We start from the raw sequence: 13,072 nt of genomic DNA on the forward strand, positions 1-13,072 counted from the left end.
CGGGCGGGCCGGGTTGTTTGTGACGGCGTCACCGGCGGCTGCGGCCGCAGCCCCTCGTCCGTGCCGGGCCCCGCGAGGGCCGCGCTCAGGTAGGCGGCGGGACCGGCCCGCGGGGGCGGCCGCCCTGCCCCGGCCCGGCCGCGGGGAGCTGCGGGGGGCGCTGCGGCTGCCGCGGGGAGGGGCCGCCCGGAGCGGCGCAGAGCCCGGGGCGCCGGGGCCGGGCGGCCGTTCCTGGAGCGGGCAGCGGGTGAGCGGGGCCGCGCGGGGCCGCGGCGCTGCTCGGGGGGCGAGCGGGCTCCGGGCAGCGGTCACCGCCGTGCCGGCCCCGGCCCCGGGCGCTGGCGCTTGCCAACTTCCTTCTCTGCCATCGTCTGCCGCTGCCTCGGCGGCTGATGCAAGGTGCTCTGTTTCATAAACACGGCGCTGGCGCTTTAACTGCGCTGGCGCCGGGCCGCGCTCCGCTTCAGGTGCGCTCCAGGAACACCTGCGCGGTACTGGGGGTACGGACTGAGCCGGGAATGCCCAGCCTTGCGGGAGCCTGGCTTTCCTTCAAAACAAGGAAATATTCTATATTCAATATGGGTTGCTAAATATATTCTTAGAGAAGAATGTTACTTAGGGGAAGAAATAACCACTTAGAGATAATAAACTTCCATGAGAACGCTGAAGTTTAATAGCACTGAACCTGTTTTTATTTCTGTTGTGCAACAAAGAATCGACTGTAGAAGAGAGCTGAGAGTTTTTACTTGGAATGACAGCACAGCAAACTCTGTAGAACACATTCATATTCTTCTTTGGTGCCCATTACTCATCTTTGTCAGTGCTTTTTGAAGGTTATTTTTTAGTCTCGGAAATCCTTTTTTTTAGATGATTGATCTTAAGGGTTTATTTAGACTGGAGTGGTCCTGTTGAGGGCTGGTATTTATTTTGCTTTACAGTAGATAAATAGGATGTGGTATCTCAGATTTATTTTTATATACATATCTGGAATAACTTCGTATCGTGTTATCAACAATACATATGGTTGTAAACTTTTGCACCTTATGCTTCTGGTTTACATCTCACTAAGGATAGGAAAATAGTTAATGCTTCTGAGTTCCTACCCCCCTTCCCCAAATACATACAAATTGCACTCTGAGCATAATGAGTATTTAATTTGTCCACACAGAAATTAAGAAGATGATGCCAGAAGTGACAATGAAGATGCTTAGCGAGCATATAAAACCAGGGCACCACGGGATTGGCTTTGGTTGGGTTTTTCCCCCAGTCTTTCCTTGTGGCTTGGCCTGGCATACAGGAGACCTGTAACACCCTAGTGTATCCTCCAGTTATCCCTGCTGTTACTGGGCTAGAACCCATTAGTGTCATCTTGATTCATTAGGAAGTTTGAAGGCTTGATGTCTTTTTAACTCCTGCTCAAAGCTATTTTTTTTAAAGAAGTTGCATTCAGGAAGACAGTGGCAGCATTTCCAGCCCCTTTAGGCTGGTTGGAGAGGCATATTGGTTCTTAGTGGGTCTTTGTCATTTGCTGGAGAATCAAACTGGAGAAGAGTTTGTGAGTGGGTCAGTTTAGCCTTTGGGTTCAAATTAGGCTTCTGTTTTTCAGTGTACTTAGGGGATTGAATTTGACCTTGGATTGAGTTATGATTATGTGCATTTTATTAATCTGTTGCAGAAATAAACTGTTTAGCTGATGGTTGAAGTTTAGGAACACTGTACCTAGGTAATTTTGTTATTAAAGCTTGTAGGTCTTTTTGATCTTTTAGATCTGAGTAATAAAGTGTTTTAATTTTGGTAACTGTTTTACATGTGTATGTTTGCTGAATATACCTGTAGGAATGCATTTACCCGAGAGATGCTCTTCAGTCTGATGCCAAACTACCTATCTATTGTAATTTGGCTAAATTTAGCAGTTCTAACCGTAAACCTTAGTGTTCTTCTGGTTATTCTTTTTTTAAAAATCCATTATTTTTCTTAATATTAAAGATATTTAATATTTAAAGTCTTAATTAAAATACTAATAAAAATATTTTCTGTTTTGGTGGTTTGTCACCTGTGTGCAGGTAAATATGCACTTTTAGTGTAGTATTCTGGTTGAATGCAAAGAAATAACTTCTAACTCAAGGCCATTTATCAAGACAAGTGAGCAATAGGAAATGATGATTGTTTGCTTGCTTGTTTATCTGTTTATTTAATATATTTTGATGATGTTGGTACCCAGTGAGGTCCTGAAACTTTTGTGTGGGATGGGAGGACAGGTGTTTATGTGGAGCCCAAAGCCATGGCTGTATGTTCAGAACAGAAGATGCCTTTGTGTTTCTGCAGTTACCTGTCCGTGTGTTTTTGGCAGGACAGGGAGAGCAGGATGGTGTCTCTGTTGTGTTCACCAGGCCCAGGGTGAAATGCTGAGTTAGCTGGAGGAAGAGAGATGTTGCAATGCCCAGCACAGAGTCTGCTGTGACAATTTGGGATTTCAAAATCTGTAGATGCACCGGTATCAAACTGTACTGGTGCCCTGAGGTTGTGTTTTAAGAATTCGGATTTTGCAAGGCAGCCAGTGATATTTCTGCCAGGTGATGAGTTCTGGTGCTGGGAGTTCCCTTCCTGTGAAAGGAATGCTGCTGCTGCTGGATGCCCAGTCACATTTAGAGTAATTAATGACAGCAAGCAGATGTCGTTGTCACATGTCGCATGTCAACTCCAGAACTTAGTCTTTGCCATTTGGGCATTTGTTATTTTGATGATTGAAGAAGTGTGATTTAAAAATAAATCACAATTAAAAAGAAAAAAAAGATCCTTTTATGCAGTGTGATTTAAAAAACCCCAAACAACTCAAACCAAAATAGATTTCCTCCCACCTCCTCCCAACCTGACATACCCTGGTTGAGATTCCAGGAAAAGCACTAATGGAGGAAGAAAAATATCTACAGGAAAATGACAACCATATTCAAAGTAGGGCTTTATAAAAAACCAGAAATTCAGTAATTCAGTTTCTCTCTAAGTTTCATACCTAAGTTGATTGTTAGTGAGTATTTTTGCTTAAACTGTTGTTGTGATTGTCACCATCTCCTTTTTTTTTACAGAGGAACTGTAAATATATTAGTAGAACTTGATGAGCAAATAGTTTTATCTTAGAAAAACATGCAGTAACTACCATAATGCAGAGATATGAGACACGTTTACTGTGTTTTGAGAGAAGCCTACATGGAATTGGAGGTTTTATATTTTGTTGTGCCCATTTCCAGCCACACTAGTGTACTTAGATGTTCTCATTCAAGTTTTATATATATTTTCTGTGTTGAGAAACCAGGAATGAAGGCAGGATTGATAATAAAGTAGAGAGCAAATAAATTTAAACACATAGATGCTTTCCTCTGTGTTCTTACTGGAATTAACTCAGAGTGGGAAATACAGCAGGTGTCTGAAATTGTGTGATAAAAGCTGTATTGAACCATGGTTTCATTGGCTGTTTTATTATGTTGATGCATATAACAGCCAATCAATTGGAAATTGTTCAATTTTGGGAATATTTTTCCCACCAAGATGAATCCATAGTCAATTTTATATAAAAATTCAATATTTTTTTTCAAGGAACAAAAACTGTTTTAAACTTCTTTATAAAACCTTTTTGCTAATTAAGGACTTGAAAAAGTGATTGAATATGATGTTAATGAATACTCTGTATTCCTGGTAAATTGCTGTTAAAAAGGAGAAAAGATATATAGGCAGCTGCAGCTGGACAGTTCTCTTTTGAAAGTGGCTGCCAGTCATCTGATAATATTATTTAAAAAATACTTTATGTTATTTTCATTCTGTTTTTGTAGTTGCCAGATGCTCACAATTTTCCTCAGAATCAGTGTGAAGGAGTGAAAGAAACAGGAAACATTGATTTTGCCCAGTAGTTGAAGAAAATTAGTTCCAAAAGATCTTAATCTGTTTCTTCTCAAAAAAACCTCACACTGTTTTTCTTGAATAAACTGTAGTTTCTGTTCATGTAACAAAGCAGAAATTATTTCATGTCTTAAAACTTGTCTATAGCATCATTGTTTAACTTTAATTATTAATTAATTGACTAGCTTTGTGTGTGTGTCTAGTCTAAGGGCTTTTTGGCTGGCTGAAATAAGTATGTGCCTAGCAAAACTATATTTGCTCCAAGTATAAAGAAGATAGTAGGAAATAAGTATAAAAGGATATATTTTCTTTCTCAACTTTTATTCTGGTTTTTTTCCTATCAATTCCAGAATAACAATTTGTGTGTTAGTATATTCTTCTGTAACATCATGATTTCCATTCTTCTGCTTATTTATTTTTCAATAGAGCAGTGAAATTGTGTGTTGCATATTAAAAGAGTCTACTTTTACCTGCAGTGTGCTTTGAAAATGTCTGAAAATTCCAGTGACAGTGATTCGTCTTGCGGCTGGACTGTCATCAATCACGAGGTACCCAGTTTCACATTGGTACAGATCTGTCATCTATAAGCAGTAAAATGCTATTTCAGCTTAGTAATTCTTGTTTTGTGTGGATATTGCATATCAGCTGAGAATACAGAAGAGCAATTTAGATGTAAATCATGGAACTACTATTTAAAAAAATGTATACTTTTACTATAGTTGATACAAATTTTCATATTTAAAAGAATTTCTTTTTCTGCAAAGGTTTTACTTTGAAGAGCTGGTAGAATTTTAGTGACGTGCATTCTTCTGTTTCACCCTGCCTGAAAATATTAGCATGCTGTGTAACTTGTCTGTTGTTGCTAATGTAGTTTTTCTCCTCCTGATAAATCTGTACCCTCACCAAAACAAACGAAGTTCGGAATACTGGGCAGGAAAAATATCTTGTGCAGAGGGAATGATTCCATGATTTCCCCAAGTTTTTTCTACCACTAAGGTATCTGATCCTAATTTCAGCAGTGGCTGTTCAGGGGCAGCCCTCAGTCCTTACATAGTCTTCCTTACAGAAAATTAGGATAGGGACAAGTGTATATTCCAGCACTATCTTGGGACAGGTGTCTGGATCTGCTGTTGGTTTCAAGGTTTGCATTGTGTGGATGAAATCAGTGCTGTCAGTGGAGAGCAGGAGTCTTATGGCAGGGTCAGCCCTTAGGTTTGATCAAATGACTGCCCTGACTGTGCTGGTTGACACAGTGCCTTCAACACCTGCTCAGGTACAGCAGACACATGAGTGTAGGTAAGAAAAGTGTTTTATCTTCCCTTCCCACAGTGGACAACCAGGCCTGGGTTGCTCAGAACCTCTGAGAAGCCTTTCCTGGTAGTGTGGGTATCCAGTATCCTTTCCTCCTTTAGTCCTGAGGATTTCTTCTGAGGATCTCTGCAGATCTTGGCTGATGTGTGAGTGTAGGATGGGTGGGTTGGTTTCCTTGTTTGGTTTGATTCTTATGTATTTAGCATTGTCTTGTAAACTGAGGAGGCCATTGAGCCAGAATCCTCAGGACAGATGGGTTGACAGTTTTCCTGGAATAACACTTAGTATTGCCTGCATCTACTTGTTGCCTGCTCCAGAAAAGAATTCGAGGACCAGTACTTGAACTGTTTCATTCAGAGGAGGAAAGCAGGAAAAAATGACTGAAAATCATGCATAGTGTTCATCTGTTTTTCATTGCAGATTATAATGAAACTGGGAAATTTGGAACCAAGCTATTACAAACCTGTGATTGCACTCATGTTTTGACAGTTCCTTGTCACAAGTGATACAGTTTGAAGTTTATAAATATTGGGCCATGCTTTCATTTCTGTTGGCAGCAAAGTGGTATTTAAGAGATGGTTAAAACTTCTTTTCCTTGTTTTGGGCTGGATGACAGGTTGGGCATCTTGTCACCAAAAGAAACAGAAAACTCATGCACTCCATTCCTCAAGGCCAAGAGGGCTACAAGAGTGTAACAGGCTGCTGGACTCACAGAGCTCAGATAAAAGTAAAAGGATTTAGAGGTTGAGTTCAGCAGTTGAGTTATTCAGCTGTGAAGTGCAGACTTTATTTTCATTCTTGGGATGGTTATTTTACACTGTAACTGCAAATGAATTATGCTGTCTAAATAAGTTAACATAACACAAGATTGTAGGATGGCTGGGATTTGTCTAGTCAAAGCAGAACAGATTTCTGTGGCATGGAGATTTTTTGTTCCCAGTTATTCATCTCTGATTCAGTGAAATAAAAATGGGGCAGCACTGGTGTTTGAGAGCTGCCATTATTCGCATTCTTCTGGTAAGACGGCTTTGAATCTGAGCAGAAAGGAAGCAGAATGGATGGGATGGCCAGGTACCCTTCACACAGCTACTGCCCATGGAGGGGGATGTGGACTTCTGTACACTGCAGTGAATTGAGCTGGATGTTTAGGACAGGGGTAGAACTGTGGGTTAGACAAATTTGGAGTACTGAGTTATGATTTTCTCACATGCTGTTGTGACCTGTATTGGTGATGGCACAGTGGAATCTGTTTGTGGACACGTTTTGCAGTGAGTTAGGGGCAGGGAGTGGCTGTTGTCCAGGCTGTGGCTGCAGGGAGCTGGCAGCTGTGGCTGCTGCACTGAGGGTGGGCTTTGGACAGAGTCAGAGTGCTCTACATTGCTGGGCTGCTCCTGAGAAAGGACTTGCTAATTTTGTGTAGGAGGGTAGGGAGGTGACAATATCTTTTTTTGACCTCTTTGCTATTGCTGACATGGAAGGTCCAGCATCAGATGAAGTGGATCAGACAGTTCATGCATTCCCACCTGTGTGTTTTACCATGTACTCAGCTAGCCCATTAACTTGGTTTTTTTAGCTAAAATTGTAATCTGTCTTAAGCAATACTCCCGATGTTTTTCTTCTGGTGGAGCCTGGGCAAACTGAAATGTTGTTCTTCTTCTTCACAATTTAAGAAATGAAAGTGGTTCTGTCACACCAGAGAAAATTGTCACATAATAAACCTGTATATCTATCTATAAAACCTAACCAACCCAAAAACCCCAAATAACTTTGTATTTTCTTTCCTGAGATTTCACTTAGATTATAGTACATTACTTGTAAATGAGAGGTGAATTTCTGCAAAACACATCAAATCAAAGTTGTGATATTTACATAGTCGAAAGGAAAAAAGATACAATGTGTTTAAAAAAGAAAAAAGATACACAGTGTTTAACAGTTTACCAAAGGAGTTAATTTTTGAAGCCTTTATAAAAGAAACATAACTTTGTAACATGATTATAGAATGTATCTTATGCACTTCTTTTTGAGGTATCTAATCTTCCTGAAGTACAGGCTCTGTAAAAACAAAAGCATACATGTTTGCTTGAGTCCTGAAATGAGACATCCAGGGAAACTGATCTGGAAGTATTGCTGCTACTGTAATTTCACACCTGCTGTTGCAAAAATAACTATCTCTGTTTACAAAAACAGCTCAACTTATTTATGGATCAGAGTGACTTAGGATTTTTTCAGTTATGTTTTGCATGTTTCTAGTTTGCTAATAGCCTTACTGGTGCCTCATCAGTGTTTTTAAACCAAAATTACAATATAAAGATTAAACATTTGGAATTGTCAAGCATATTGCTTGACTTTAGTACCCTGCAGTCTCCTGGCGTTGTTTATTTGCAGTTCCTGTTGTGCTCTGGTGTTGTTGCTGCCTGGCTGCTGACCAGTAACGAGGGCTCCTTTCTGGATTAAAGACAGAAATCCAATCTAGAGTTTGTATAAATATTTGTTTTTGAGGTGTCAGAGATGTACTCTATGAGCAGCCTTTCAAAATTTCTCACAGGAGTTGAGGTGGAGTGAAGTTAGACATAGTTTATCCTGATGGTAGTATTTATTGCAGCTCATGTTGATATGCTTGAAAGTTCTATTTTTGGGAGGGTGTGTGTATTTGCATACAATAGATAGGAACAGGAATTAGATCCCATATTCAAAACCTCCTCTGGTTATCTAAATTCCATTTAATAAACAGATCTAATAAAGACAATAAAAATAGTTTTTTAAAATACTCAGTGTAGTTGTTAATTAATGCCTAAATTGCTGTCATTTTTCGCCTTTAGAATTGTCCTTGTCTAACTTTTTTTAACCTTGGTCATGAGAATTACACACTAACACTTGTTTCACTCTAGTTGATTAGTTGGCATTTCACCTGCTTTTCTTAGCTCAAAGTCGTCTTCAGTTTTAAAGGCTCAGTTTTTCTGTTTCTGTTTTTATTACTAATATTCTGTTTTCTTTGTAGCCCTTTCTTCCTACTTTACTATTGGAAATCTCAGTAATTGTAATGCCCATTTAAACTTTTCATCTTCAGGGTTCTGACATAGAGACAGTGACCTCGGAAAATGGAAGCACAAATGACAACCATGAGTTTGTTTCAGAAGAATATGTTTCCTTGCAAGAAGAGGAGCAGGCAATTGATGTGCAAGGCAAGATATTAAAAGAGTTGCAGTTGCATAAAATAGATCAATATTTGTTGTAGCATTGGCACAAAATTGGTATTTTTAAATAGATTTTTATGTGCTTTGTGGATGTCTGTCAGGGTATTTGCTTCACCAGTGTTATGGAAAATAATCAGTTGTCAACTTTATAAAAGTATTTTTTCCTGAAATGTGTGAAATTAGTAGAATGTCTTTCATTTTGTCCATACTTTAGATGTGTTATAGAATAGTGTGCACTGGTGTTGCTGTAAGATCGTTTATAGAAGTGTTATTGATAAAAGAATTGTTCCCTAGTAATGTCATAGATCAAATAAGAATAATTTGGAAGGAACCATCAATGCTTGTACTCCTAAAAAATAACATTATGACATTGTATATTAATATTATATGGGCGTGGGCATAATTTGTGGTTGCTGCTTTTAATCCCATGTTTGTTTGCTTGTTTATTTCCTCTTTTTATTCATATAGCTCAGTGCAACAATGATGAAGAGATCCCAGCAGTAGATAATACTCTGTCTGGTTTTGAGGAGACTCAGACAGTTCCGGAGGTAAATTACATTAACAGACTACATTATTTAGAAGCTTCTCTAAGCCCCATCTGTCAATGGCAAGAAATGTTTGGAAGGCATTAAAATGGAGACACAAATTTTTCCTTTCCTGAAGTTCCAACAATTTTTGTTTGTTTGTTTGTTTGTTTTAATTACTTCATGTTTTTTGTGTCTGAATAATTCTCACACTGTCCCTTTCCCTAGGAAAATAAAGAAAAAGTTCCTGATGATGGCTCCTGCATTGGAACTATTAGTGATGATTCTGACATTGTTACACTTGAAGCTCCAAAACCAGAAGAAACTCAGAGTCAGGAGGAAGCTCCTGCTGATGGTGAAGAAGCTCAGAGTTCAGAGGATTTTAACATGGGTTCCTCCTCTAGCAGTCAGTATGCGTTTTCCCATGTAGAAACTGGTAAGAGCAATAGAGTCTTAAGCAATTGTGTGCAAAAATGTCACCAGGGAAAAAACCCAAACCAGTCTTTGGTTAGTGAGCCTTCTTTTTATGGAGAGAAGAAAAAAATAATGGTTTTGTTGAGTACATATCCAAGTATTAGAGTTTTTCTAAACTCTAGGTGCCCTCTTCAATTTTGTCTAAATGTATGTCTGCAAATTTTTAATTGAAAGCAATCTTTTTCATTAATTGTTCACTGTTTTAAATGGAAAGTTAATTTGTAGCACATCTTGGAGAATGAAAATTACTTTTAGTTCACAGAATAATTGTAGGTTTTCTCTTGGCAATATTTTGGGCTTTATATAAGAGTTGGCATAAATGACTAGCAAGTGGGAGAGGATTTTTGGTGCCACGAGGACTAGGCAGTATGACTACAAAAACTTTGCACCACCCTCATAGCTATGTAGTATATATTTATAGATTTAAGATATTCCCAGTGCTTGACTGAAATAAGCAGTGCATTATAATCAGGAGGAAGAGGATGAATATTTATCCAATAAAGAACAAAAACAAAACCCCAACAAATCCAAACCAAAAACTTCCCGTTTTGTTGCTGTTCTCTAGTCTTCCTCTATAATTCTTTTTGGCTTCTTGTTTGTAATCTCTTCTGTTCTCTGTTTTCTATGACACCTGTGTATTGCTGATTTTTATCTTTCAAATTAAGTTTATTATACAAGCAGGATTTTACCTAAAATACTGTTTTATCTTAGAGTAGAATACAGCATCATTAAATGTTCATGTATCTGCATAGTATCTACTGGAAACAGAAAGTGACAGCTTAGTGTCTAATTATAATCAGTGAAGATTTGTAATGAAATTGTCACCTTCTTTAAGTCATCTGGGGAATCTGGCTTAATTTTTAAATTAAGATTTAGTTGACTTTGTTTTTTTCTTTTAGGGATAAGTTCTAAAAAATGTCTTTTTTTTCCCCCCCTGTGTTTTTGTACACAAAAGTCAGTTGGCTGGAGAAGCTGTGGAAGATTCCTGATTGTGTAAGGGGATGGGGAAATGAGGTGAAAGAGCATGTATCTCGCAGTCTTCCTTTTCAAGGTGGTGTGATTACATTTGATCAGCTTGTGCAAAGCTGATTGCTTAAGGCTTGCATGGAGTGTTCTTACAATTTTTGATAGCAACCTGACTTGGTCTTGTCATAGTCATATTCTAGACAGATGCTGAAAGCCAGTCCTCACTGAAGAACTTGGCTAAGCTCTCAGTGTCTTATGTGCTTCTTTAAAAAGATGTTAACCTTGCATGTAGGTTTGGAGCAGGCATCAGTAAGGTTTGTAATACATTTCAATGTGTGTGCTTGCTTGTTCCAATGGATAGTTCTTGTTGGATTCCAAGCCTACCTGTGACTGGCAAAAAGAATTTCTTCCTTCTAACGTAAGCTGATTTCAGCATGGCCTTTAGTGCTGGGCATTCAACTGATCAAGTATTGCAGAAAATGGCAGGAGTACTTTTGCAAGTGTTGCTGAAGTTTTAGAGGTGACAAAAAGTGGCAACAGAAATCTTTGCCATCCACTTCCTGTTGAGTGTTCTGTGTTGGAAAAGGATGAGCCTCAGATTCTTCCTAATGTAGATACTAAAGCATTCTACAAGGATTTTCTGCCACTTCTTTTTGCAAACCAGTTCCTGTTTAGATTATCTTCATCATGCAAGCAGAAATGTTTTAATGTTGCTTCATGAATGAAGTTCAGCCAGCAGAAATACCCATATGCAACAGTGAACTGTATCTGAGCTGTGTCTGTGCAAAAATGTCAACTGACTTAATCTGATTGCTGGTATAGATCTGACACTTCAAAATCACAGTAGAAACTAGGATTTTGGGCTGCTATTGTGATCACACTTGATTTTATTTGTATCCTTTCTATCCTGGTACTATTAGAGCACAGCTTTGTACTGAATTCTTGCAGCAGCTGTAAGGCAGTGTCATTCTTGCCTGAAAGTGTAATTGCTGTTGACAACTTGGCTGTAAGTGCTTATGAATGGCTTTAAGTATATTACAGCATTTTTCTTTCTGATTGTCTTTTTTCCCCTCTTTTCTTATTCTTTGCTGTCCAGTGTGTATCAAAGAATTTTTCCATTTGGCTAAAAGCAGCTCTTGTTCCTTAACCACTTTTGTGTTCCATGTGTGTAACCTTCTTTGGTTGTTGAAAAACCCTACAAAGCCCCACAGATGAGCAAGAAAAACACCTCTTACTAAGTTTGTCCTGTATATTTCTCTATAATGTCTGACCTCTGCATTCTAGGAATGCATTCGGAATGTTTGCCTTTGTTTTCCAGGATTGGGAAGTATGCATCTGCTTAAATGATTGGGTCTAAAATAGTGTCCTTCTCTCCTAAGCTATAGAAATTCATTTAAGTGTCTGCATGTCCAAGTTACTGTCTAAGTCTGGGTTGACTGATTTACTAAAATGGAATTTTTTATTAAGGGAGGAAGTTGTCTTTCATAATCTGTCATGTTGCTTGTCCATGGACTTGGAAATTAGAAGTGTTCCAGATACTAATTGATAATCTTTTCTGGGCTTGATGCAATCACCTCTATTGAGTTGTAATTTATTTTAAGTGAAGAATCTTAAGTGGTAATGCATTTTATAGATAATAGCTAGCACTGCTTGGCATTCTTGTCTGTTCAGTGATGTGTGCATGGCTTTGCTCAAACAAATGACTTTTCGGTTGTGAACTGTTCAAGGACAGACTTTCTATATTTGTATTTTTACATTCTGAGTAATGATGTCTGATAAGAGAATGAACAACCATATTTTAGGAGGGGCATTAGCATTGTGTGACTGTGAGCAGCAAAATTAGTGTCCAAACAGGAGAACTCTGTCATGTCTAGAGACTTCACTGATCCCATTGAATTTATTCCAGACATGTGAATTAGGTACAGAATGTAGATACTTGAAAGCTATTTTCCACCCTACTACTGCTTCCCCTTGCACTTGAAAGTTACACTTTTGAAGGAAGGAGATTAAATAATAATTACTTATATACTGCATTATAGAAATCTATTTACAGTATATGCAGCAAACATTTGTACAAATGGGAACAGCTCTGTTGTTATTTTCCTGGTTAGAATATGGCCCTTTTGGGCCATTAGAACATGAACATACAAATGGTATAATAAATATAATCTTGAAAAAAATTCTATAAAAGGTATTTTTTAAGGTTAGAATTTGTTGTTATTGCAAATCTTGTCCAATTTACCGAAACTTCAGTCAGGTAATAGAAGAGTGTTGGGAAAGAACAAACAGAAAAGCACTTAATTGGATTTTTTCCTGTGCTACAGTGGTTGAAAATGGCTTTTTTGAAAGGTGGGTAAAGATGTCAACAGATAGTATATAGTAGATATTAAAAGAAAACAAAATTGCATATTTAAGTAAATTTATATCTTGATTTTGACTATTTCTAATAGTTATATTAATGGAACTGTAATGGAATTTTTTCTGCAGTTGCATGCAGATCACAGAATGAAATTTTTTGAGGGGATGTAACAAAGCCATGTCTGTCTTCTGGGAGGCCGCCTTTTAGCAAGCCTTTATATTATTCTTTCATTATTAAGTATTTCAGTTTTAATAGCTGTAAGAGAAAGAAAACTGAAATCTTTGTCTTTTTACTTCACAAGAATTTGCAGGGGCAGTACATGTAGATGCTTTAGGAGGCAGGGTGGACTTTGT

At 38.3% G+C, this 13,072-nt stretch overlaps 1 protein-coding gene across 1 annotated transcript in view; it reads left to right on the forward strand.

Annotated features, from left to right (window-relative positions):
- Positions 1-13,072, forward strand: part of CCPG1 (cell cycle progression 1) — a 21,116-nt gene continuing 8,044 nt past the window's right edge. Inside the window, exons 1-5 of the mRNA XM_058033117.1 lie at positions 1-89; positions 4,368-4,439; positions 8,270-8,384; positions 8,865-8,944; positions 9,149-9,356. Coding sequence (XP_057889100.1) covers positions 4,380-4,439; positions 8,270-8,384; positions 8,865-8,944; positions 9,149-9,356 — 463 coding nt within the window. The 5' untranslated portion in view covers positions 1-89; positions 4,368-4,379. The remainder of the gene's footprint in view (positions 90-4,367; positions 4,440-8,269; positions 8,385-8,864; positions 8,945-9,148; positions 9,357-13,072) is intronic.

The sequence above is a fragment of the Melospiza georgiana genome, chromosome 13, assembly GCF_028018845.1.
Source record: "Melospiza georgiana isolate bMelGeo1 chromosome 13, bMelGeo1.pri, whole genome shotgun sequence".
Classification (NCBI taxonomy): domain Eukaryota; kingdom Metazoa; phylum Chordata; class Aves; order Passeriformes; family Passerellidae; genus Melospiza; species Melospiza georgiana.